This window comes from Dromaius novaehollandiae, chromosome Z (genome assembly GCF_036370855.1).
Source record: "Dromaius novaehollandiae isolate bDroNov1 chromosome Z, bDroNov1.hap1, whole genome shotgun sequence".
In the NCBI taxonomy this organism is placed as follows: Eukaryota; Metazoa; Chordata; class Aves; order Casuariiformes; family Dromaiidae; genus Dromaius; species Dromaius novaehollandiae.
This window is the reverse complement of record NC_088132.1, coordinates 7,455,487-7,482,452: the sequence shown is the minus strand read 5'-3', so window position 1 is coordinate 7,482,452 and position 26,966 is coordinate 7,455,487. Positions and strand designations below refer to the sequence as shown.

The 26,966-nt window shown below is 36.3% G+C and overlaps 1 protein-coding gene across 5 annotated transcripts in view; it reads left to right on the top strand.

The window, feature by feature from the left end:
* Window positions 1-26,966, top strand: part of SMARCA2 (SWI/SNF related, matrix associated, actin dependent regulator of chromatin, subfamily a, member 2) — a 122,694-nt gene that overhangs the window by 69,122 nt on the left and 26,606 nt on the right. For all 5 annotated transcript variants that reach the window (XM_026100512.2, XM_026100510.2, XM_064501868.1 and 2 more), the window contains 4 exons: window positions 1,811-1,974; window positions 3,969-4,196; window positions 7,329-7,406; window positions 13,722-13,940. In XM_026100512.2, coding sequence (XP_025956297.1) covers window positions 1,811-1,974; window positions 3,969-4,196; window positions 7,329-7,406; window positions 13,722-13,940 — 689 coding nt within the window. The remainder of the gene's footprint in view (window positions 1-1,810; window positions 1,975-3,968; window positions 4,197-7,328; window positions 7,407-13,721; window positions 13,941-26,966) is intronic.

Sequence of the window (26,966 nt, the reverse complement as noted above, 5' to 3'; positions counted from 1 at the left end):
TTCCACAGGATGGCTGTGATTTCAGTGACAGGTAAAGTAATGCCTGTAGACTTTTGCCTAAATTTCACAGGAAGCTCAGTAGCCTCCATTAGTTAATGTATAGAAATATTTTATTATCTTTGAATGAAAAGATGATTTAGAAAAATAATGGAGGGATATAAAAAGGAAAAAGAACTAAATGCAAAAATATGTAACTAAAAATCGCATATCCCATCTGAGGATTAAACCTGTTTGAAAGCAGTTTCCATCTCAGCCTTCTTCCATGGTAATGGTCTCTGTCTAATACTAATCTTAAATATCGATTATTTTTACTTACTGTATTTACCTCAAACATTGTGATATAGTACAGGGCAAGCAGCATTTTGCCAGAATATCCGTCTAGTAGAAAAGCAATGATTTAAGGAAAACATAAAGAACAGCCTGAATAAAATGAGTCTAAGGTCTATTTACTTGAAGTTCATTTGATGGTTCTTGTTATAGCGTTTTAACTTAGTTCTTTGCTTCATGCTTTATTTGGAAGAAAATTTAATGCTGAGCAGTATTCTTGTCCTTTACAAATATTAATGAACATAACCATCAGACACCATTAACCTCAAACATAAAATGGAGTAAGGAAACTGAGACACACATGAACTGTCTTGCTGTGTCACAGGAAGTCTTTTCAGAGCCGAATGAAACACAGAGTACCGTGCTACAAAACCTTCTTTGCACCTCTCGTCTGTGGCTGATTTGCTGCCCCTATTAAAGAAAGCTGAATAAAATTACATTTTAAATGTTTTAATTTACCTTACATATGTGCAGTTTAGAAAGAATTCTTTCTTGTTCTAGAATATTTCTGGCAAAACACAATATGGTAAATACAGCTCTTCTTTTTTGTGAATGTTTCACAAATAATTGATGAGGTTTTGATCCTTCCTTTCTTCTTTTCCACTTCTGTGGTGACACATACCCTCCATGCTGGAATCTAATCAATATGTAGATTTTATCTAACTGTCTTCTCATATAACATGTTTTCTACCCAAGCCATGTGTTTTTTAGAGGACTAGGTTTTTGTGGATCAGCAGTTTGGCTGTGTAGTACAGGAACTTCATCTTCTGCATTATATGCATATGGATACCTGAAGGAATATATCAAACTTCTGTTGGCCTTCACTTACAGGCAGAAATGTAAGAAGTTAAGGCAAGTAGCAGACCAGACTGGGCTGATCCATATAAACTGTTGAAGTACCTCAAATTCATCTAGTTGCCAGAGTACACTGTGCTTTGTTTTTGCTTACGACTCTTAAGTTCCTGCCACAATTGAATTTCTTGCCTTCCCTTCCTCATGCATGGTGCTTCTTTGCCCTTAAGATAAGACATTTAAATAATTCTTTTGTATTAATTATGACTCTTAAGACCAAGAAATATGTTTTGGTAAATCTATATATACTTTTTAAAAACACTTAGATGCTCTGGTGGCCAGAAGGCCTTAGTCAAAACTGGAGGTCTACTGTGTATGTGGTAATAGCTTCTGTTGAAATTTGTGAGAGTCATAGAATTTTGGATAAGAGATGTTTTTACCTTTTTAAAGTCCACTTTCGAAATGTCAAGTGTTCTTAAAAGAAATGTTTAGGAGCCCTTCTCTCAGGTGTAATAGTTGACCAAAACATTTATGGCTAGTGTTTTATTCTGTATTACGGAAAATATGGAGGCAGTGGCAAAGAACAGAAGAGCTTAAATTTCCATTCCAAATGTACTTTTAGTAACTGATATTGTGTCCAGATTATTTCAGTTAACATATTTGTTATACCTTTCTTTTAATTTCTTCTCAGGTACAACAAAATCGGAGGATCGAGCTGCTCTGCTGAAGAAGTTTAATGAACCTGGGTCACAATACTTTATCTTCTTGCTGAGTACAAGGGCTGGAGGCCTAGGCCTGAATCTCCAGGCTGCTGACACTGTTATAATCTTTGATAGTGACTGGAATCCTCACCAGGTTATCTTCATTTACTTGTCTTCATATAATATTCAATGAATTCATGGTGCTCTTCTGGGCTGCTTCTTAGGTGGAGGTAGACTGAGGTGAAAGGAACAGATTCAGGTATATTATAAAGTGCTGCTTTGAGAGACATTTTTGAGGCAATCTGTTACAATCCAGTGATGTTTTTCTTTGAAACAGTGAAGTAACTATGTGTCTTGGTATATATTTAACCTGAGTCTAAGGGAATCCTCAGAGTTACAGACTTAATAGAACTGCTTCATTGATACAACTGTGTTTATCCTTTAACTTTAGGGCACTACTAAGTAGCTCCCCATTTCGAGTCTTCAATAAGTTGCAGTATTTTAGTAAAGGCTATGGAGCACTGCCTGTCTTAAGAACTCGGTGACAGTACTTGTGCAGCAGTCTTGGCCTGAAACACTGTACTTGCAGTGTTGCTATAATGGAGAGTAGTGAGTGCAGGATATGATCAGCAGGCAAAGAAGGTATCAAACCACTTGAACTTTGCCAAAAAAGACAAAATAGGTAATTGCAGTCTGTCTTTGTTACTTAGTGCTTCAAAAAAAAAAAAAGAAAAGAAAAGAAAAAAAGACAGATTATATATCTGTGGAAGTGCATGGCTGTACCTGTGCTTTCAGTTATTGTGGAAGTATGTGCAAAGCACAGGATAGTCAGTTGCCACATGCAAAGCTAAAGGAAGTGAGACTAAAAGGCATTTTATATAGAACGTCTAAGACAGCACTCCCATAGGTGCCATGATGACCAGGATAAAATCAGACTTAAGAAATTTGGAGCAATTATATTTGTGGGTTTTAGAGTCAGCTCAGAAGGCACTCCATTCTTTGTATTTTAGGTTATCTTTAGGTTGCTTTTACAGACCTTTTTAATGCAGTGTGCTGCATATTCAACAGCTGGATAGCAATAAATCCTTTTGTAAAAGTTACAGAATATTTTCTGGAGGACCCAATGAGCAGATTGCTAAATTATGAAATGCATTCACTTTGTCTTACTTTCTTTGGGATGGAAGTGATTTGTAAATTTTAATGAGATATATGCTAAAAGGGGAGACTTTTTTTTTTTTCACTTAAAACATTTCCAGAAATAAAAATTTCCATTTCCTCACTTTACCATTTCCTGTGCTCATGCACATGATTATATAAAAAAATTTGTGTTGTAGCTTCATCTTCACTGGTATGCAAGTAACCAATATATCTTTACACTGCAACAGCCATGTAGTATATAGTGCTGAGGGAGGGAAATGTTATGTTACTGTGCTGAAACAGAATCATATGATTTTTAAGAGTACATGGTTTGGTTTTTTTCTGAAAGAAAATAGGGTAAGATTTTACATATATAAAAACAATTCCTTACCTCTGACCTGCAGCATGCTTTTTGTTTCTGTTATTTCTAAGTGCAAACACCTGATCAAAATAGAATTTCAGTGATTCAGTGTCTTCTGAAAATGAACTTTCAATTTATGTTGATTAAGGTCATGTTTAAGCATATTGAAGTTAAAAGCCTATGTAACAAATCAAATAATTTTTAGTTAACATATTTAAGAACTAGTGACTTGCTTTAGATGCACAAGTATATATCTGGATTTTATACTACTAGTCTTGTTGCCTTTTTCTCCTGGAGTAGAAAGTTGATTTACTTCAGGGTTCTTTCTGGCTTGGAAGGCCACGGACTTTGAGTAGAAAGGTAAAGATAGACAGCCCTTCTCAGTCACTTATTGCGCATGCTTTCAGGAAGTGTTTGGCTTACTGTATTTAAGTTCTACAGAGCATGTCTGTGTTTTTTTCCCTTCAGTTTTCTCCTTGCCTGGGTCTGATGAGCTTCTGGGAAAGTGGACAATCAGGAATGAGCAACGTGAATTGTGGTGGGCTGTAGGCTTGCCTTTTATGCCAGAAAAGAATTTTGGCTTTACAGTGTCCAACAAATAAGCTGTTAGCACACATATTATAAATCACTCTCTGTTCTTTGCCTAATAGGACTTGCAGGCCCAAGACAGAGCTCACCGAATTGGTCAGCAGAATGAAGTTCGAGTCCTGCGACTGTGCACTGTGAACAGTGTGGAAGAGAAGATACTTGCTGCTGCAAAGTATAAGCTGAATGTGGATCAAAAAGTTATTCAGGCTGGAATGTTTGATCAGAAGTCTTCAAGCCATGAGAGGAGGGCTTTCCTACAGGCCATATTGGAGCATGAAGAAGAAAATGAGGTAAGGTGGTTAGAAATATCAGAAAGATGATGTTTCAGGATGTGCTTACTCTTACTTTTCATCAGTTTCAAAGATTGTCATCTCCTTCAAAATCTGATAAGTTACCATATTCTTACCATCGTATTAAAGAAACAATTTCATTTCTCTCTTTTGGTTATTTTAATAGCTGTAATGTTAATGATCAGACCTTAGTGTAGAATTAAGCATTTCAACTTAGACTCATTCTACCCTTTCCTAAGTTTGGCAAAAACTTGTTCTTCAAACAAAGATTTTTCCAAAACGGATTGTAAAACAATTCCTGAATCCATGTTGGCAAAAAAATAGCCTGATTTTCAGAAATGTTAAGTGACTAGCACTGTCTAGGTTCAACCATGAAAGACCTTGTTCCCTTGCTGCTTCTTAGGCATCCGTGGTTGGGGTTAAGGTTTGCTTTCATGTGCTTTGGGCTTAGGGCAAGCCAGCAAAATAACTGTTTCTTACTGATCCTGTGTCCAACCTGGAATTCTAGGTACTTCCTCTTTAAGAAACAATTTGCTGTTTCAAAACAGCTGTTAAATAGTTCTCTATAATAGTGAAATGTGAGATTATAGATTCACTGAACATTTGTCTATATCTTTTCATTGTGTTCTTCTCCGGAACTGCTGTCCTTGAATGGTGAGCCCCTTCTTTTGCCTGTCCCTGCAGATTGTTCTCTTAATGTAAACTAAGTTCATCGTTTGGCTAAATTCTGCATTAGGGAGAGAGAGGAAAAATAGATCAATTATATTAAAGACTGACAAAAAGACATTCCATTCTGCAGTGACTTTGTTTCCCATTTAGAACAACATCCTGTATAGTGAAAGAATGCAGAGATTAAAAGCCTAATTCTTCTCTGAGTGTATTTTGTAGGTTTTGAATATGGTGTGTACTGAAAGAAAACCAGGTTTAGTAGCTTCTGTTTTACAGATGTCCTTCATTACACCATATAAATTTTCAAAGGCCAAGGAGTTGACTTCTTCGGTAATTAAACCTTTTGCATAAACTCTCACCATTGTTTTGCATTTAGAAAACAGTAGTACCTCATTAAAAGAAAACTTGTTTTGCATTGTTGTTTTAGTTTTTTTTTTTTTATCAGAAATGAAAAAAAATCTAAGCAGATGGCTATTTTATAGGGAATGATATTTTACTTAGGTGGTAAGCTCTGAGCTGGGATGATTAGTATGTCCCATTTTTGAGGTAAAACTGGAGTTCTCACCCAGCCAACACCATCTACATGAGTAGATGTAGTAGCTTGAAACCAATAGACATTTCTCTCAGGCAGCTTTTAGATTTGTTTTGAAAATTTAGAATGTTCTGTCATGCTTTCAAAGCCCTAGAAAATATTTACTTGAAACTGCTTGAAAAGCTCAGAGCTGAAGTTGAGGCTTACTTAGCATGCTTCATTTGATAGATGACATTAGAACAATCTGCTTTTTGTACTTTGCTTGAGTACACTTGAGGTGTCATCTTGAAGCATGCACAGATTTAGTCAAGGTTTCCTTGCCATAACCCAAGGTCAGTCTTTAAAGCAAACATTGATGTTATCTGACTACTAACGAAAAGTACATACAATAATACTTCACTAGATAGAGTAAAGAGGTGGTCTCTGTGTGTTTAGAAAGATAAATTTTAGTAGTATGAAAGTATGGCAGTGGAGATAGAAGTAACATTCATGAGGGCAATTTCTGTGGGTGTTTACAAATTCCTTTCCTGCTGGGGCACCTGTTTGGCAACATGATTATTGAGACTAACCACAGGTGGTCAGCCTCTTCTGTTACAGTTCCGGCTGAGATCCCTTTTATTTTTAGGTTAGAAGTTTCACTGTTTGAGGTGATGGAGAGTTTATGAAACTTTCATGAGGTAACATTCTTCACTGATCATAAAAAATACAAAAGAGATCTCTATTTTTTATTCTGTGTGTATAAGTATGTAACTTCCTTTTCTTGTATGTTGAAGGAGCATTGACTAGAAGTGGGAAGAACTGACTCTCATTTTGCCAGCAGCATAGCTTATTTCATGCTTCAGTTAAATTTAAATTATATGTACATTAAATTACACCGGCATTCATTAGGAATAGTAGTAGTAGTAAGAACTGTATTTTTTTCTGCAGTGTAAAAATCTTACCAGGGGAGGGGAAATAGCATGTGTGGATATAAATACAGGCTTCTAAGCCTTTTTTCCCCCCTAAATAATCAACAGAATGTTAGTTTTTAAGCAGTATATGCAGCATTCTACACTTCCATTTCACTGAGCAGAAAATATGAGTTTTTATGAAAAACTTTAGGTCAGCAGTATAATGTAACATAGATTCAGTAAGTCTTTTATATAGGGACCAGTCAATAGTTTGTGGTTTTGCTTGACCTGTCAGATTTCCATTGTCAGATTTGAAATGCCTTGTGCTTTCAAAATAATTTGGAGAGGGAAACTGAATCCTGTGGAGCCTGGTCATGTTAAAAATGGGTATCATAACTGTTTGGCATTAATTTTTTTAGCTGAATTCTAGAGTTCTGATTTGTTTTTCCAATGAATGTTTTTGTTCTTATGAAATAACTCTTTCTTTCTGAAGATGGAGGTTCACATCTCAGTTCGTGAGCAGATAATGGTCTAGACAAAGTCGGATTCAGCAGGCGTTTCTTTCAATATAATGTATGGCTTTTCTTGTCCCCCCCCCCCCCCCCTTTTTTTCTTCTTTAAACCAGGACTGTTTTCATTCTACTCGCTTTGACAGGAAGGACCTCATAATGCAGAATGGTATTTCTGGGGAAGTACTGTAGAAAAGCAGAACGGAAATGCATATGTTTTAACTGAAAAATGATTTGAAAACTGACTATGCTTGTGACCCAGGAAAACCACAAACCAACATTTCGTGGTTGCATGTTTGCTCATTTCCTCGTTCACAATTTATGAAGGTGGTAATAAGTCCCACTTGTTTCTTTGATGAAGTCTATTTTGCCTTGCTTCTGAATCACGCTCTAAAAGTTCGTCTGATCTGAGTGTTTCACATGTGTCTTGATAGAAGAAAGTTCAGTGCAACATTGACCTGACGGAGACTGTTGCTCTGGGTTAGATAATAGCTTTCTTCTCTCTAATGCCTTTATCCATCTGTGTAACTAGGAAGAAGATGAAGTTCCGGATGATGAGACTCTGAATCAGATGATTGCTCGACGTGAGGAGGAATTTGATCTCTTCATGGTAAGGGCTATGTTATCATAAGTAGAATATCTTTATTCTTTTTAACAAAGGCATTAACCTTTTGTGATTCAAATGTTGGAAAACTGTGTTGGAGGAATAGGTTTCATTTACTCACATTGTTCATCTGAGGAAAGAAGTGTTGAACAGAGGGTTCATCACGTGACACAGACTTCAGAGTACCTTGCAGACAGCATAGTGGAATAGTGCCAATCCAGAGGAAGACTTTGAGATGGCTTGAGGAATTTAGACAGTGAAAAACCGATAGTTACTGTTTGGCTTGCTACTTAGACATCATACTTTTATTTTTTTGTAATATTTCTTCTCACTTTTGTGCTGTGCTGTTGGCAAGGACAACTACAGGAACTTAGCATGACAGTAAGATAATAGACTGATAATGCTGTTTTCTTTGGGAGTTAGGTTGGATTTGTGATGATTTTGTCAAGGGCACAGTTAGCTGCATCTCTACTGCTAGAACTGTTGAACAGTTATCAAAGCAGAGCTAGGTAACAGTGATTCAATTGTTAGCAATTCATTTACATTAGCGCTTTCCTTATTAGTTCTATTACAACATTGATGGAATAATTACTAAAGTGTCAGTGTAGGCATGGCCCTCGCCTTTTAGCAAGTCTGCAATGTGAAGATTGTTGGAGGACCTCTAAGAATCATTGAAACAGTCACAGGAGAACACTTAAATAATTGTTGAGAGGAAACCACCATCCCCTCTCATTCTGCAGAGGCTGCTTTGTTCTGCAGGATGGAACAATGCAGACACTCTCGTAGGTGCATGAATATGAAAGTGTATCAGGAAGTATCCACAGAAGCAATCATTACTAGGACTACTTGTTTTTGCTAGTCTCACACTACTTTTTAGTCTCACGCCATCTCCTGCTCAATGATTTGTCTTTCACGTTTACACAAGTGTGCCTGGACACTTTTTATGTAAGTGAAAAAAATCAAGGTGGAGAATTGGCAAAGGCCATATGCCTTATGTTGTTGCTGAATCGCCAGTTTAATGATTTTGTGCAAAGTTTTATTTAATGTTACCTGAGAATAACTGAAATCCCTAAAGACAGGATGCACTGAAAATGGGTGCCCACAGATATGTCTTTTTAAACTTTACACCTGAACCATACTGTGGTAAGGAGATTTGCATGACGGAAACCAAGAGGTGTGACCATTTGATCCAGAATTCAGAAAGAGTACTTACAGCCAAATATCTCTTTTTTTTCTGCACATTTTGTAGCATTTTCTGCAGCTATATCCATCTTCCCTAGCTGAGAGTACAAGATGTGTAGTGATCAATGTGAGTGCTTTTGTAACAAAAATCATGTTTAAAACAAAGTACCCAGAGTTCTGTGAATGCAGATTTGCTGTAAACAAAAACAGAAACAGCTTTTCAGTGTTGTTCCTTCAGACTGAGAAGGAAAGAACTAGTCCATGGATTGAAAGTAGTTGATGAATTTATGATTATTTTCAGTAAATTTCTAAAACTTTGTCTTTTCAGATTAAGTTTGAAGGTTATAACAGCCAATCAGTAAAATAGTTGAGGGGCCTGGAGTGAAGACAGTTTTACATTGTGTGTGATTAATTTATGTTCTTCATATTAATCTACTTGAAAGTTTCTAAGCAAGAGTAAGGAGCTGATAGTAGGCAATAAAAAATGAAGGTGCAAAGTTATTGTGCTGTGAAATCCAGGGGTGCGAAAATATTTTAGATAAAAATAATGAAAACGTCCAAGAAATATATTGTTAATAAAGGAATTTGTTTTTCATGTATCAGTGAGCTCATCAAAGGAAAGCCTGAAAATAAGTTTTGCAGTTTTTCTCAATATTCTAGGTCTTGTATAGGCAATTAAAGAGTACAAAAGGTTTGTATTCTCGAGTCTTGAGCATTTAGATTTGAGTCTAGAGACAGCCAGAAATGTGAAAGAATTTTTCACTTTACCTCAGTGGTATCGATGCAACGTCATTCCTTCTGTTAAGGTTATACAGTTGTAATCAGAATTCAGCAAACTATCAGCGAAATATTCACTAATATCCAAGAAAAAGTAGTGTTTTGGCTTGTTATTTTAGCTAGTCTTAGAAATGTACAAGCATGTAGTTTGGTTATCTAAAGTAAGCATTTCCAAACCAGTAGGCAAGAGAATAGGTTGATTTCTCAAGAAGCTGTCCTGTGGTTGCTTTTCAGGTTAGAACTATTCTCGGACATGGATCCTGAGATGTAGGCGCAGAGCTAAATACATTGTTCAGTAGCAGGATGTGTACAAATGGTCTTTTGCTGGCTCCATGCCATAATTTGGAGAAGCCAGCAGAGCCTGAGACGGTGGCTGAGGATGCTTCCCTGCACTGTTTCCAGTGACAAGAGTGAATATACAGTTCCATAGATCCTTGAAATTGTGTTCTTTCTGTCACAGTTAGTGCATGCTTAAGGTGTTCCTGTCTCTGCACTGCATTTTTAGTTGTTCTACAAGGGTTGTTTTGGGGACCTTGGCTTAAAAGTACTTCTACATGAAAAAGAGAAAGGAGGAAACTTTCTTAAAGGGTCTGTGAAATGATCCTCATAGGCAATTTTGCATTTTGTTACCAAATTAGCCGTCTTGCTGAAGCGATTGTCTCAGTTGCGGAGCCATTTGGTCTGTATTCAGCAGTAATACAGTAGCTACACAGTAGCCACTCCTTGCTCACTGTCTAACCATATATGTTGAAAAATGTGTTGTAATTTCTGTTGAACTAGAATTGAGAATGTATTTTTATCATAGTCTTTTAAGTGTGACATTAACAGAGTCATTAGTGTAGAAAATGAGCTGTTTTGATCTTAAGTGTCCTGAATGACTACATTCTGCTCCATAATACATTGCTCTGGCATACACACAGAAAATTGTAGCAAGTTTAATTCATAACCAGCTTAAGAAATTATCCGGGCACTTTTATTAAAATGAACACAGTACAAATATTTGGAATGCTTTATGCAAGCTGCTCACCCCTTGAATTAGTTTCACATTTGTTGTATTTTCACCTGATTTTCCCAATTAGCATCAAGAAAGGATTCCTGTTTCTAGGCCAAGTACTGTTATATAGAGTTTCACAGCAAGTTATTAAGACGATTGCTTTCTGGGTGTTTGAGACATGGTAATAGGTCGGAATGCTGTATCCCTTTGGGATGTTGATTTTACTACTGTTGATACTGGTAATGAAAAGTAGCTTTTGCATACATGGTGGATATGGATATAGATATTCCACCATTTTTCTTCCTCAAACAAAGCATTACATACTAATATTAATGAAGACGATATTCTTAAGGACAAAAGTTTCTGGCTGCCAAAATGTCCTCTTTGGAGCATTTTGTACACGTATGTATGTATATATCCCAGGCAACTGAGATCAGAGGGAAAGTCTGGTGTAAGGAAGACTTACTTTTGATGAAGGAGGATCGAGGGAATAGGGAACATTTAAACAAACTGGACATATGCAGGTCCATGGGCCCTGATGTAATGCATCCACAAGTCCTGAAAGAGCTGGCTGATGTCATTGTGAGGACAACTGTCCATTCTCTGTGAAAGGTCACAGCTATCAGAAGAGATTCCTGAGGAGTGGAAGGAAGCAAATGTCACCTCTCCCTTCATGAAGGGTGAGAAGGAGGATCTGGGGAACTACAGGCTGGGTAACCTCACATCACCTGCAGGTGGTGGAGCAAGTAATCCTGGAAATCAATTCCAGATGCATGAAGGACAAGAGAGTGACTGAGAAAAGTCATCATAGATTTACAAAGGGGAAATCATGTCTAACCAATCTGATTGCCTTCTACAATGAGATGGCTGGCATAGTGGATAAGGGGAGAGCAGTGGGTGCTTTTTATTTCTACCTTAGTAAGGTTTTTGACACTGCTTCCAGTAACATCCTCAAAGACAGGCTTGTTCCTTCAGATTCTTCCAGTTTGCCAGAATTTAAAATTTCTGCAGCAAGAAGAGAAAAGAACTTTAAGGAAATATGAATTTTTTTTCCGTTTTTACTTTTCCTATTGCAAGTAGTTCAGAAAACAGTGACATACAACTTTGAGTTTAGGAGCTAAACAACAAGGGAGTAGCAAAAATTTCTGTCTGGTTCAACATGGTGGTCTTCTCATTCACTGTTCCATATTCTGACTGATTTTGTTTCCCCTATTTCCACTGTTTTATCTCCTTTTCCCCTTTCACCAGTGATATGATATCTCTGCATATGTGGTAATAATTAATATGTAAAAATTCTAGATAGCCCAGATCTCACATTGTCTTTCTTTTCTGTTCATTACAAATATTGCTTCCACTTTTTTCCTTGCATCCTAAAAAAGTGTAGAAAAAAATCCGGAGTGAGAAGTGACTGTTTCAATGTGATTTGTACAGCTCTTCCATCATTTCTTGCTTCAATGAATGTTGCTTTTACTGTTAAAACTAATGAATAAGAAGGGAAACTTTGAAGTTATTTTTAATGGGTTTTTTTAAAGTTATATTAACTTAAAGATTTCTGATATAAAAACTGCCATGGAAGTGTTGTTATAGGCCTCCCACCAGTATGGGAGCCAGCACTTCAGCTATGCTAATATATTTTTTCTTCTTGAATCCAAAATGGCAATGCAGCAGCATTTCACTGTATAAACCAGTGGTTTTAAACGGTTATGAGGTTTTTTTGGTTTAAGGACTATTGCAGTTATCTTCATCTTTCTAAAAGGCAACTACTCAGAGCTTAGCAGTACTGGTTCTTTTGGGTTTTTTTTGTTTGTTTGTTTTGGGGGGGGGGGGGGTTGAAACTGAAGGTTTTATGCCAAGGATTTGCCAGCAGTCTTGCTCTCTACTTGCATGTAACCATTTGTGGCATAGTGCTTTTTAATTTCTGGTATTTAGGCCTCATTGAGGATACTGTAAACATAATTACTCTATTAGTTACAGTAAAATAAAATAGACAGGTTTACAAGTACAGGTTTTGCTAACACATGGAAAGATGGGACCAGAGCTTTCCCAGAGATAAAAGGGGTTTGAATAGTATCTTGAGGAAAACCAAATGACTATTTATATCTTTTATATCTCTGATTGACTGGGAGTGGCTTTAATTTCCTTGTTAAGCACTTTGCTTTCAGAAGATATCAATTAAAATATACTACTTTAGTTTCCAGTCATTGTCCTAGAATTAGAAACCTGGTCCTCAGGTAAAAAATGAACACTTTTGGAGTTCAGTTTTTGGACATCTTCACTGAAGTTCTCTATTAAATAGTAAAGAAATATTTCCCATTTGGGTCTTGTCTGAGTGCAACTTGCTGGTTGCCAAGATGCCCATAAACGATACCATGTATGTGTCCAGTTTGAATGAGATGTTCTTTAAAAGGCAAAATACAGGAAGCCGCTATTAAAAGAGAAGGCTTCATCGTTGTCTGAGGTAGTAATGGATGGGAAAAAAAACATGTATGTTTACCATTGGTTCTTGAACTTAGTTGGACCTGCATAGTGAAGTCACATATCTCACATTCTGCTTTTCAGTTCTGGGGGAACTAAAAGCATCTCACTGATATGTCTACAGTCATTTGTGAGAATATGTCTTAAGTATCCATGCCTTTTTTATGGAGTAATTGCTCACCAAACTTGAAATTAATTTACATGACTATTTCAGTTATCTCTTAGAAGAATCTTAATACAGCATTATCCTTCTTATATGCTTAACACTGTACCTAAGTTTATCTGATATTTTTGTATGTGTTTTGATTTTATGCATAATATAGCAGTAAAGTCAGTAACCAATCAGTGTTTAAGCTGATTGGCTTTCTGGCACTGAGTAGGCAAGCCTTTCTCTGTCTCTTGATTCCTTTTTTTAATACGGGCTTTCAGAATTCTTTCTTCCAAGACTCCCATAAGTAGTGTGTTTTCAGTTACTCTTTTTAATAACATAATAATAATGTATGAGCATGTTGTCAGGAAATGATTAATATTTGCAGGTCACGTTTATGAATACAAAGAAACCATAAAAATTATGCAAGAAGGAAAACAGTTGTTTAATCAACAGCTATCCCTGTATTTTCAGAACCTGATTTGTTTTATTCAGGTGCTGTCCATCTAGTGCTCATAGTAACTTCAGTGGAAGTTAACTGTTGAGTCATGAACTTCACTAAGATCAACAGTCAAGTGTAGATATTCCCTTTTATAGTTGCATTTTAGAAGTGTTGGGCTGGAGGAAGGGAAATACTACTGAGGATGTAATTTGAAGTGTCGAGCAAAATTAAATAGTCAGGAATTCTCATGGTTTGTTTAATAGTGGCCCTTACTGTTGTGTCCTTTCTCAACTGCCACTGCAGCGCATGGACATGGACCGTCGCAGGGAGGATGCCAGAAATCCCAAGCGCAAGCCTCGCTTGATGGAAGAGGATGAACTGCCATCCTGGATTATTAAGGATGATGCTGAAGTTGAAAGACTCACGTGTGAAGAAGAGGAAGAGAAAATATTTGGAAGAGGGTCCCGTCAACGTAGGGATGTGGACTATAGTGATGCTCTCACAGAAAAACAGTGGCTGCGGGTAGGTACTGTGTTTTTTTCCTTTTCATATATATATATTTTTAAACTCATTGAAGAATGCACAGTTGCACCAGAGAAAGCACCATGTAACAGCTGAGGCCCAAATATTCTTACATTTCAGCTTTTACAACCGTATTCAAGGCAGAAGTTAAAATTTAAAGCTATGCTGCTGAAACTTAAGTCGTAGTTGCCGAATCAGAACCGTGGTTCATTCTTTCGCAATTATTCTTTTGCCAGTTCTTTTACAGTAGAGCAGACCAATGATCAGTGTGTATTACAACATTCTGTGCTGCAGATGCCTAAAATGCGAACACACACACATGAACAAACAAACACATACACACAAAATTAACCCTTTTAAAAGTTTGGAAACTTTTACAGAAGTTTTTCTCACGCTTTTGCATTTCCAATTGCCTGAGCATTTCTTTACTTGCTGAGATCAAAAGTCTTCATAAATGTGTTACAAATATTCCAGACCTGTAAGTAAAGATTCAAACTTTATTCACACCACGTCTGTGATTTTGTTGTACTTGTCCTTGTCGTTCTTTTGCCTAAAAAGACACACATTATTGAATACTAATGCATATGCCTTCTCAGAATGGTAATAGCAGAGGTGGTAAGGGGATGAGGATTGGTTATTGCAAGATCTTTTCAAAACCAGGAAATTTTGTAATGTCTTACTACATTATGATTTTTAAAATGTATTAACACAGTACTGCACATGCAAAACTAGTCTACATGATTTGACGGCCTATATTCTGCTGTGGGAGATTTGCCTTAACATTGATGTACGATGCAGTTTATGTATATACCTCACTAAAGATAGGCAGAAAACCTACCTACTTTAGTTACAAAAGAGATGTTAGTTACAGGAGAGTGTAGCTACAACATAGTAAGACTACCTTTTGAGACTGTATTGTGAGAAATGAGGCTAAGAGCTGATTCAGGTTCAGCTGCTCTTTGTAAAGTTTAGGGGAGCAAAGATCGGAATTATACATCACCTGTAGATCTAAACAAATTGAGCAGACTGCAGGAGTTTGATACTGTTTTTAAGTGGTCAGTGCAGAAGAAAAACCTAGAGACAAAAACTGCCCCTAGGTTCTCCCAGGTTTATACTTTCCTACCGTGGAAGTGCTTGCATTATAGCATACGTATACTCGAGGTCATTTTAAACTAGTTATCTTTAATACCGAAATACTTGCTATTGCAACATACAAGTTAGCTTGAACTTGCATACTCTGCATCTCAGATAGGCTCTGTTATTTATGTTAAGCTCTTCTCTGTCAAAAAAAATGACAGCCTTGAAAAAGTCATCTAATCCATATTCGTACCACAAGGCAGGATCAATCGTATGTCATTCATGATAGATACTCACCTATTCTGTTCTTAAAGACCTTCACTAGCAGAGAATTTAGAACTCGCCAAGGGAATCAATTTTAGTGCTTAGTTTTCTATAGTATTTTATCTGAATTTCCTTGCTAGATATTAAGCCTGTTACTTCTTGTTCTAGTCAGTGTGGTTACATAGAACAGGCTGTGCCCTTCCTTTTCACAACATCTCTTTATTCTATGAAAGACTGTTAGCATTCCCTTGTTTACGCAATTCTTCTAAAGTTTATGACCACGCCATTCAATTTCTTCCCACAGATCCTGTTTTCTATATCTTTTAATTATTTTCATTGCTTTTAGCTAGCTGCTGTTCATGTGACTGATATCTAGCTTTCGATCAAACCTACATAAAGACACCAGTATTCCAGGTGCAGCTTCATTTGAATAAAGAGGAGGAGTTGTTTTACATAACTTCTATCTTGTTTATGTCTCCTGATACAGTATTTTATTTTCTTAACAGTAAAGATACTGACTTGTGTAGTGTACAATTTGAGATCCAGTATAAGCTCTTAATCCTTTTCTGTGGATCTACTCCTTACTCAGTTGTTTGATATCCTGTTTTGTACGGTTGATCTTCCCTTCCTTAGAAGAGGATTTAGCGTATGTCCTTGTTGAAAAATACCTAGGTTTTCCAAGTTCACAGTACCAGTTCAACAAAATAATTTTTTGCTTGTCCTCGGGTCTTCTTGTGCTATCAGGTTGGTGTTCTTTGCAGCTTCAGTAGGCATACTTTCTCTTCCATCTTCCAGATCACGAAAAAGACTGAATAGCACTGGACTACCTGGAACATTACTTCCACAACCTTCCATTTGATAAAGCACCATTAAGTAACTATTCTGAATATAATTTCTGACCAGTTTACCATGTACCTGGTAATAATTTTATCTAGTCTGTGTTTTCATTGTTTGTTTGTGAGACTGTTTTGTGAGACGAGGTCATAAGCCTTGCTAAAGTTAAGATGCAACATGTAGTACTACTTTTTCAATGTTGCTTGTTTTCCTACTGAAGAAAACTACAGTTTCCCTCCTCTTCCACTATCGAGATGTTAAGCATGTTCTCTAGTTAGCTAAATTAACGCTAAGTCACATCTCTCTACAGTGCATTGCACTTCTATTACTGTATTGTGTACGTATTTTAAATTGTGCTTTCGGGTGACAACTGCGTACTAGAGTGTGCTAAACAAATGCAAGTGTCAGAACTACTGATATTTTTCAAACTCTTTGTCCTGAGAAATTAGATTTGCCCTGTAACACTGCTCATACAGGTTCAGAATAAAAAGTCCTCTTCATTGCGCACACACACTGAAAATCTAAATCAGGTTAGAATTTTCTGAGCGTTCTAATGATGTTCTCATAAAATTATTATAGTTTATAAGCAGTTGTATCCCATGTCCTTGCCACTGTTAACTCCTCAGTTAATAAACAGTATCATCCGTAATATATGGAAGTTTTAAATTAATCATTTCATGTTAACTCAGATCCAGTAAACTACTTGTATAACTAAAAAAGGGAAAAACAGAAGAGGCAATACCTGTCAACTTAAGGATGGTACTTTGATTCACAAGTCGTCCCCACCCGTATTTTTTATCAAGTCACTCTCCACAGGTCTGTATTGATAGATACTTCTATCTGTATTGTGGTGTTACAGCAACCAGATTTGTTTGCCAGCAGCAAGGATTGCTTCTAACTTTTCTCTTGCTCTAGCTGCTGTGCACCTTTATAGCTATCCTCTCATATGGCTTTCCAGAAGGAAACTTCACTAGTGCTTATCTGTCTGTTTGGCTGCATTTGTCTTGGGGAGGTTAACTTTATCTCTTCCTTTCTGAGGAGTTTTGCCAGGATCAGCAGCAGACTTCTCACCAACTGATCAGTTACCTCCACTTCTCAGCAAGGCTTTGACCCTGCTGCTGACACACCAATGCCAAAAGGTCTATTTAAAGCCTCATCTCTTCTTGTTGCCTCAAAAAAAAAACAACAAAAAAACAAACCCCCCCCCCCTCATGCTGGCTAGTCCCCAATGCCTATTCTCACCTTTATGAGTATAGGCTATGTGGCAGATCTTTAAAGGAAAGACAATACCTCAGGACCTGCATACATGCACACATACCAACAAAAGTAGGTCAGCCTGCTCGGATGCCTGAATTGGGAAGCGGTATTCAAAATAATTCTAGAAGCCAAAAGGACAGACGCATGCAGTGTCTAGTGAGATTGTGCAGCTGCCCTGAACAACCTCCCTGGGAAAGCCAGCCTCCCTGGGAAAACGTAACACAAGAACAGGCTTCATCACTAGCTGTCGCTGCAGCTTGGTGTTTTGTAACTGTTGGCCTGGCAACCATAATTCCTTAAAAAAAAAAAAAAAAAAAAAAAAAAAAGTTTGCTATCTGGGATACTTACGCTGTCCTCATCTCCGTTCCAATTGCATCGATTGAGGCGTAGATATCAAGACCACCCTTGCTTGACTAAGACAGTTCATCTAGTTCTGCTGCTCTTTATATCATCCTCCAAACAATTACTCTGAGGCTAAATCTCATGACAATTGAAATATTTTGTATCTGGATTCAGCCTTTCCTTCGACTTATTTGCTGACTGGGTGAAGTGAATAAAGTTCTGTTCTTTAGATGTGCAGATTGAATTCAAAATAGTTTTCTATGTTGGCCAGTGAAACATGTTTGAGACTAAAATTGGCAGTGTTTTATCGTACAGATATGCAAAATCCAACTATTGTAGACTACTTATTTTGGTGATCTAAAAATTTAAAGTGGAGTTCAAACATTTAATCTGTAATTAGTCAATCTTATTTAATTGAAAGAAAGTCAATACTGGTTTACACATACACACACACAGACTATCTGATGGATACTGTTTAACATAACAAATTTTTTGTCTTTTTTTTCTTGCTTTATGTTTATTAGTTGAAGTAAATATATTGTATAGTAAATCAAACTATCTGGCGGGAAAAAATGTTAGGCCTGTTTTTAACTGCTTTCTCATTAGCTGGAACTTTACATAACTTTTTGATTTTATACACTATCCTTTATAGTCTGCTAAAAGGCAGTTCTGGCATCCAAGGTAGTAAAGTTGGGTCGGCTTGTCACTACAACTTGACATAAATTACCAAAAGGTTTTTACTTCAGGTTTGTGTTTTCTGAGGCATTTTTGGTTTTATGCATATAACTTAGTGCCAAAAAGATAATTTAAAAAACTGTTTTTTAAACTGTGCTCATGGGCTCAGTTCAATCTTCTGTTGGTCTTCATTAGCTAATGAAGTAGCTGTGTTGAATATCTGCATTATGTTCAATATTTGTTTTAGTTTCACTTGTCATCTAGTGGTTGTTATATGTAACTAATTGTAATGGAGATTTGTTTAGTATAGTCCATGTAGGAAGCTGAGATTCTGTGAAAGAGGAGAAAACAGACAAGTATTTGTGAAACTGACTAAAAGGTTATATATGTGGTTCATGCTCGTGATTCTTTCCCGCTTGTTTTTTCTCTCTTCCTTATTCCTCTGGTTGCAGTTGCAAAGTTTCCTGAGGTGCTGCTGAACCTATTTAATAGCTGAATAAGTGAGTATATGCCCAGGGCATTTTAAGAAAATTGTATTATGATCAAAACTATGTGCTCTGTAGTACTGAATTGCAGATCTGATCGAATTTTTTACGCTTTAGGGGGAAAACATGTTTCAAAAACTCTTTCACTGTGGGCTTAGAAAGTTCACGCATCCCAGGATGTTGGCCATTTCATGACCAGTGATTATCAGGATGTCCCAATCACTAGCGCAGTTTTCTAATGTGCAGGGTGATGCCAATCAGTTTTACGCATGTGAAAGCTGGTTTCTTGAAGGATTAGGAAGTTAGGCAGGGCATTGCTGCTTACCATCAAGAAATGTGGAAGTGTCCTTTGCCCCATTATGATTTTGCTGGCAGGATGTTGAGGAAGAAAGCATTGCAGACCTATAACATTAAGCCCACGTGGAGCCAAGCTGTTTTTATGTTCCATGTACAATATTATCTGTTTATCTTCTTTGTCTCTTTCAGGAAATTCAGTTCAGAACCTATTTAAGAAAAGAAAAAAGAATGAGACTGTTACGAGTATTTTTAAAATGCAGTGAAGTTGAAACCAATGAGGAAAGGAGCTTTTCTTGGCTTTGGATGCATGAATGGGAATTTAAATGCATCTAGCTTATACTTGTCATTCTTTTTTCTGGCGCAAGGGGTTTGCTCATTTATAAAGAAAAAAGTTCAAATCTGATTTACATTTTAGTTATCTTTGTCATTGAGAATCTGGAGGCAGGACTGAGAGTATCACTGCTAGAGTCTACCAAAATGCTTTGAAATGCTTTTTTCATATTTGAAAATTATTCTCAGTAAATTTTAGTGTTACAGAAATTGTTCTTGTATGTAGAAGACCTGAAGGCAGAAAAACTGAACAGCTATTTTAGAAAAATATCAATCAGTAAAACATTGTGCCATACTTTCATAGGATTCTTTTTCTTTCTTTAGAAAACATTACAATAATGGCATCATGTAAACATCCTTTTGTATTTCTAAAAAATGTTAATAGTATTGTTGAGAACATTAGCCATTTCAAAGGAAATGTAATTTATTTTAGTCTATACTTATCTGACATACCAAATTTATATATCCTGGTAACCCTATATTAAAACTCTGGGTTTCAGGCACTAATTATTATATTATTGTTGGTTTTGCATGCAAAATTTTGCAGACACTGCAGTTAAGATGCCCAAGATGCCTTTCCTTCATGTGGAAAGTAAATATTGAAATAAGTTATCAAATTGAAACTCAAACAACTTTTTAAAAATTCACAAAAATGCCCCAAAAGAGTTTACATTAAAATTTTTAAACCTTTCTGTCCTTAGGGGCTTTTAGCATCTGAAGGAGAAGCGAACATTTAATACTTGGTGTCCACTGGATCCTTATTTTTTCTGAGATGCTAAGAGCCCTGATAGTGACAGTGATGGGTCTTATACAGTAGACTGGGATCTTTAGTCACTTATCAGACTTTTGAATAGTAGTTACAAAGTTTCCTGTGCTGATTTGCATTTAAAATATAGATAAAAAGTTGCCCATACTTTTCTAAGCATATGTTTTGGCCAAAGTGTTCACTCTGGAAGGGAAAAGAAGAAGAAAAAAAAAGCACTTAATTTTTTACCTTGTCATCAAGGTGAGCAAATTCTGAGACTGCTCGTGTAAAGTGCCATCTCTTGTTGGCAGACTGCAATAGGCATTAGGAATCTTCACACCCTTGATTTTCTGTGTAGTAGGCATGACAGGCAAAAGTAATCATTTTGATGGATCGTTTGTCATACACAGCCATTCTGCTGGCTCAACAGAAGCCCACAACAACTTCAAAGAAAACAGAGTTTGTCTCTCCTAATATGTAAACAAGAAAAGAAGTACTAATTTAGCAAATATGAAAGAACAGTAAAGTTTCAGGCTGGACATCTCAAAAATCATTGAACCCGTGTTTAGGCATGTCGCAAGTGGAAAGCCTTAGCAATTAGCTTCTTGGGTCATCTTAAAGTATTCTGCTTGATGAATAGAATGGTGTGTTTCCTTAACCTAGGAATAGATTTCTATTTTTAAAAATGGAACAATGTTTAAAAGCTTTCTAGTAGTCATAATCCTGTAACTTCATCCTATAATATAAAACTGTTTAATTTAAAATGTTACAGATTATGGGTTAGTGTACTGGATATCCATTTCAGTTACATTTAATAACTTAATAAAATATTGTCAGATGGGTTTTGGACTCAGAGTCATAGTACTTTATTGCTGCTTACAGCCTCATTTTAGTTTTTCATATATGCACTTATATTGTATCCTCTGTTCTTCCTCAGAGAAATTTCAGTTCCTGTTAGCCTGTATGCCTTTACAGGAAATTTCTGTGTATTTTTTTGGTGAGCCTTGCTTACGTAATAGTGTTTGCTCTTTGGACTATGTAATTTATCCTAGAAGACCAAGTAGACCTTCTAAACAGATACTGTACATGTTAGGTTTTTCCTTTTAAGCTGTAACATTCACATTGAAGGATCAAAATCTACTGTAAATTCTGCAACAACCTGATGACTCTGTCACTTTAGCAGCATCCTGAAAACATGGAACTCACTGCATCACTGCTAGAAGTTAGCCTTGCAAAATACTGTCTGAGTATAAAATACATTAAAAATACAAAATATATAGTTTGTATTTTTTATTTCTTTCTTTTCTAAATTTACTTAACATAGCTTTTCCCAGTGAGTTGTCCAAAGTATGACTTAGTTTTAGTTCATGCTACTATCTTCCTCTAAATTCCTCAAAGTTACTAAAAATTATGTTGGGATTCTCTTACAGTAAAACCCGTGACTTGCTAGCATTTGTTCTTTGAACACAATCTATTTCTTTGAGTTAAAATTTCCCCCCTTTCTGCACAGGAAGTGAATCATCATACTTTTGCTATACATTTTCTTATTTCATACTCTCCTATATTGCATACTTTCCACTCTTAACTTCTTCAAATACCAATATTAATAGGTATAAATCTCTACAGCAGATTTGCCATGCTACTGGAAAAATTCCTAAGCTAATTTCTCTAAATAAGTGGACGCAAGAGATCCTTATGAACATCCAGTGAAAAATATAATGAAACCACAAAGGTTTCTGAAACCTGTTCTCTTTTTTTAATTATATTTCTTTTTGTTCTAGATATTTTGTGTTTTGTTTTTAATTTATTTTCTCCTTTTTGCTTTCCTTTGGTTATCTTGCACATTTTAAACTTGGAATAAAAAAATGCTTGTTTAAGAAAGTGTTAATATGCTCAAATATGAGGAAGAAGGAGAACATATGAAAGGAAGTGCTTAATGGTATCATTTTTTTGGCAGAAGTTGGGTTTAATTTGACAATGTATAGAAGTGCCGCTTCACTCGTTATAGCACAGTGTTCTATGTGCATCCTATATTGTACCATTAAAAATGGTAGTGTTTCAAGATGCTCATGAAATTTGTGCCCACCTGTAAAATAGAAGTATTTTGTAATTCCATTAGTTTATAGAACAAAAGGGGAGAAAGTCCTTTTAATAGCTTTTCTGAACAATTAGGTAGTCACTGGTTAGCTGTAGACTTGAGAGCTAAATAATTCGGTTTATTCTAAGGCTAGAGATGAGACTAGAAATGAGTACTTCTCCACTGGTAATCATTCCTGTGTGCTGTAGACTCCAAATGTGTTCTTGCCACAGTAGAAGAAAAGGCGGCTTATTCTTTATTAGGAAACTGTCTATTAGGATATGATATCCATGTGTGATATAGAACCACAGTTGGTACTGCCTACTTACCTTTTTCCAGTGCTTCAAATTTGCCATAGTCAAACGTTATTTTTACTATAGATGTGGCATCTGTTACTGAAAATGTGCTGCTTTTTGTTTCTAAAGTGAGCCCTTCCATAGCCTAATCTTAGCAAGGTGTATTGCAAGCAAATAGTGTCCAGGAAAGAGCTAAGACTGCAGGTTCTTTCCAGGGGTCTGAGCTGGTGAGAGTATATGCTCTGTCTTTATATCGGGATCTTCTGATTTAATTAGTAGAGTCTCAAAATCAGAAAGGAGGCAATGCTGTCTGAATGATGAAAGGCCAATTCCTACCTGAAAACTCGGTAAAAGCAAATTTAAAAGTTATCTTGTAATTCTCATTCTGAAGGAATAAATTTTGAGAATTTCTTCATAGGGAACAAAATCAAATATGAGAAGTCTCTCTCAAGTACTTAATGTTGTGATGTGTAAAATACTAAACATGCTGCCAGTCTGCCAGGGCAAATAACATTACAATGTGAAGATTTCACACTTTTTGCCCAAAACAGAGATATTTCATTTTTGGTAAATCTGCATGAAAACAGTCCTGTTGTTCAAGGGAAAAAAGTTTAACATTTGATGGGGCAAAGGCACCAAAGACGTTCATTAGTATGGGAACCATTAGGTAAAACAACTGCAACATTATTTTGTGAAAGACGTGGTAAAAACTAAGAGGAAATATTTATCTCAAGACTAGGAAAAGAGAAGTCATCCTACAAAAACATTTAGCAGTGACCATGTAAATGAGTTTCTGTTTTTATATACGGTCTCCCATGGACAGCAAACTATATCTTGTCTGACTGGAAGACAGTAAATCCTTGGAATCTTGTAGATGATTCCCCAAAATGGGAATTCTAGTCCTTATTGTTGAGTCTCTTCATGACTTCAGTGTGGTTTGTTTCCCCCTGCTTTGAGAGATGTGTCTGTCAGCCTGAATGGGATATAGTCATTGCCAGAAATGTTACTAAACTATCTTAAACTTTTTTTTTAAGTCCTAAACAAATTAATCAACTCTATTAGCAAAATATTAAAAATGGAAGAAAAATTGCATCTCTGAAGGACAACAGAACAACATGTCCCACCAGTAAGAGATATATTTTAGAGGTAATCTATTCCAAAGAAGAAAAGAACTGGAAGAGAAGTCCACAGTAGAAACTGAGCCAAAACCACCTCTTTTTTTCCTTCGAAGCTGTAAGATTCAAAGAAGAACAGAACACCTTCTGTTGTGCAACACGAAAGAGTTGTGCTGTTGACTATATTCCATTTTTGTTATTTCAAAGAAATTTAGGAGAAATGAGAAAGGAATCCCCTCCTCTCTCCCCCAAAAGGTAATTTTCTCAAGGAATTAATTCTCCTTGCTCCCTCTGCTAGGAAAGATAATATACTTGGTCAAGAAAAAAAGGATGACTGTATTACTGATTATCCTGCAATACCTTTGTCAGTGCAATCTGCTCTACATTGCTAAAATAGATAGTTTTTTTCTGAATCAGAATTGTGGATATGTCAGAGAGAAAATTCTGATAAAAGCAGAGGGGAAAAAAACCCTTCCTCTTCCTTACTGAAAAAGTAGGCACTAAATGCATCCAGAATCCTATGTCTATACAACAAACATATGCATCTCTGTCATACTGAACAAGATAAATGGGAGAAAGTTTCATTTCAGACATGTTAGATTTTTCTTCCAGATTGATTACCTGTGAATCTGAAGCCAGGAAACATGCATCTTCCATCAGCTGTTTCTCTATGCTGGCTGAAAATCACATGTAAGAGATGATTCACAAACGAAGAGACTGTAACAGACAGCAAGAAAAACTTGTCTACAGTCAGAGCCATTTTGCTCAAACACGATATCTTTTAGTCTGAAGCAAAAGGCTCCCCACTTGAATTCGTGTCAGAGGATTTCCTCTCATCCATTTCTACTGCAGCAAACCCTTCCTATATGAAGCCAGTAAAAAGCAAACATTTTCTGTGCTTATCAAGCTTCTTGAGAGATTCTTAAAACTCCATCCTGGGCTTCAGGCCTGTGTAAGTAAAGAAGAAAAACTTTATCTACTCATGACTTCCAAGTGCTAGCTATAAATCTTGTAAAGATGGGCTAATGAGCTAACTGAGGTGCATAAAAATGGCAGTTTGTGAACTGAATACTGTTTTCATGCATGCACATAGGTAACTGATCTTTTTCTTTGGAAAACAAAGAAGAATCAGGATGCATAGAAAAACTTGTATCCTACTCTTGTCTTTCCAAAAAAACTGCACTGTGTCTTGATCATAGTTATTTCCTGTTCTGTCATTATTTAATTCTTCCAAATTAGAATTGCAAACTGAAATTAATTTTTAACACTTCAGTTAAATCAGTCTTAAAAGGTAGCTTGAGTGAGATGAAAACTATTCCTTTACAACTGACAGTCTGTAAATGGTGAACTTTCTATTTTCAAATAAATTAGCTTGAAATATTTACATAAATGGTAGTCTCGCAGTGTAGATCTTAAGGTAGTTATGTCTCAGGTGATCTACAATTTTTTCTTCTAATTATACTTCCAAAATTTCTGCAAATATTTCCAATGCCAGTCTGTTTAACAGATGTAGGTTACACCCTGAGTCATCGATATACTGGTAAATTCTGAACAACACCATGTAGGATGGCATCAGAACAACAATTATAACATTGCTTTCAGAATGTGACTTTTATCGTTTAGCAACTTTCACATGCAATATTTCACAAGTCCATTACAGATCTCCTCCAGTTTTGAGTGAGAGAGTTCTGTCATTGTGTTTAGAAACAGGATATTTTCCCAAGTGATGAGAATTGTACCATATGTGATCTAGATTTTTAAAAAGAGGCAGAGATGAAAAAAAGGAGTTCAGTGATAAAGAGTGAGAAGCTGATATTCGTAATCCCTGGTTTGGCTATTTGTTCCTCTTTCTGCTGTTCCCAGCTTAGGTTGGATTGGGTGAAGAAGCTGTTTATTCACATGAAGACTTCCTAACAAGACATAAAGCACAAACTTACTAAAAATGAGGTGAATCACACTTATTTTTGAAAACCTGCAGAAGACCCTTACAGATGGTCCTTTAGATCTTTTAAGAATGGCTGCGTAGCTATTGAACTTCATAATAATGATGATTTTTGGTAGTTCAACATTGATTGTCTCAATATAGTGAGTATACTTTCTCCCAGTGCTTGGGTTGGCTAAGTGAAGCATCTTCACAGTCAGCCTGGTAAAACTAGGACGACTTTTCCTTTTTCTCATCCACTTTCTTCTCCCTATTGATCTACCTTTTCTCGTACTTTCGTGAGAGTCTGTGGGTTCCAGTATTTCTAATTATTGTGCCCTTCAGTCTTTCTGTCCCCAAAGTTTATGAAAAGCTCCTAACTGCAAAGCGAAGTTGGATTGATCCCATTTAAAATCTTTGCTTATCTTTTGGGATGTTGAGGGGGGGTAATTACTGATTTTTAACCAGATTTCACTTTTGAATGAAAGAAAATCTAGGCTGTTACCAATGTAGTTTGCTGTAATTTAGACAAAATTTATCAGTGCTGGCTCAAGGTGATGCTTTATGTAGTAATTGTCACATTAAATAGATATTTTATCTGAAATTTTTGTCCAAAACCAGAAACAACATACTGAAGATTAAAATTTTGATCCTATAAATGTTTTATATAGATACCTTTTTTTAATAATGCAATCTATTGCTTTGGATGAGACCATTCTTCTTTAATGGTAAGTATGTGCTTGCATTGTACTATCAGATTTTGGCATCAGTCTTTAAATCAAAATGCAAGGAAAAGTTGTTCATAATTTACATTATTGTTGTCCCTAATATAGGCGTACCTTGGAGATATTGTGGGTTCAGTTCCAGACCACCGCAAAAAAGTGAATATTGCAATAAAGCGAGTCAATGAATTTTTTTGTTTCCCAGTGCATATAGCAGTTATGTTTATACTGTACTGTAGTGTATTAAGTGTGCATTATATCTAAAAAACCCCAATGTACATACCTTAATTAAAAAATGTTTTATTGCTAAAAAATGCTAACCATCCTCTGAGCCTTCAGCACTTGCTGCTTCACCTTGCACTTTTATGTTATGGAGGTGGCTTCTTTCCTTAAAGCTCATGAACCAACTTCTGTTAGCTTCAGACTTTTCTTCCTGAAGCTTCCTCACCTCTCTCAGCCTTCATAGAATTGAAGAGAGTTAGGGCTTTGGTCTGGATTAGGCTTTGGCTTTAAGGGAGTGTCATGGCTGGTTTGATCTTCTATCCAGACCACTAAAACTTTCTCCATATCAGCAGTGAGGCTGTTTCGC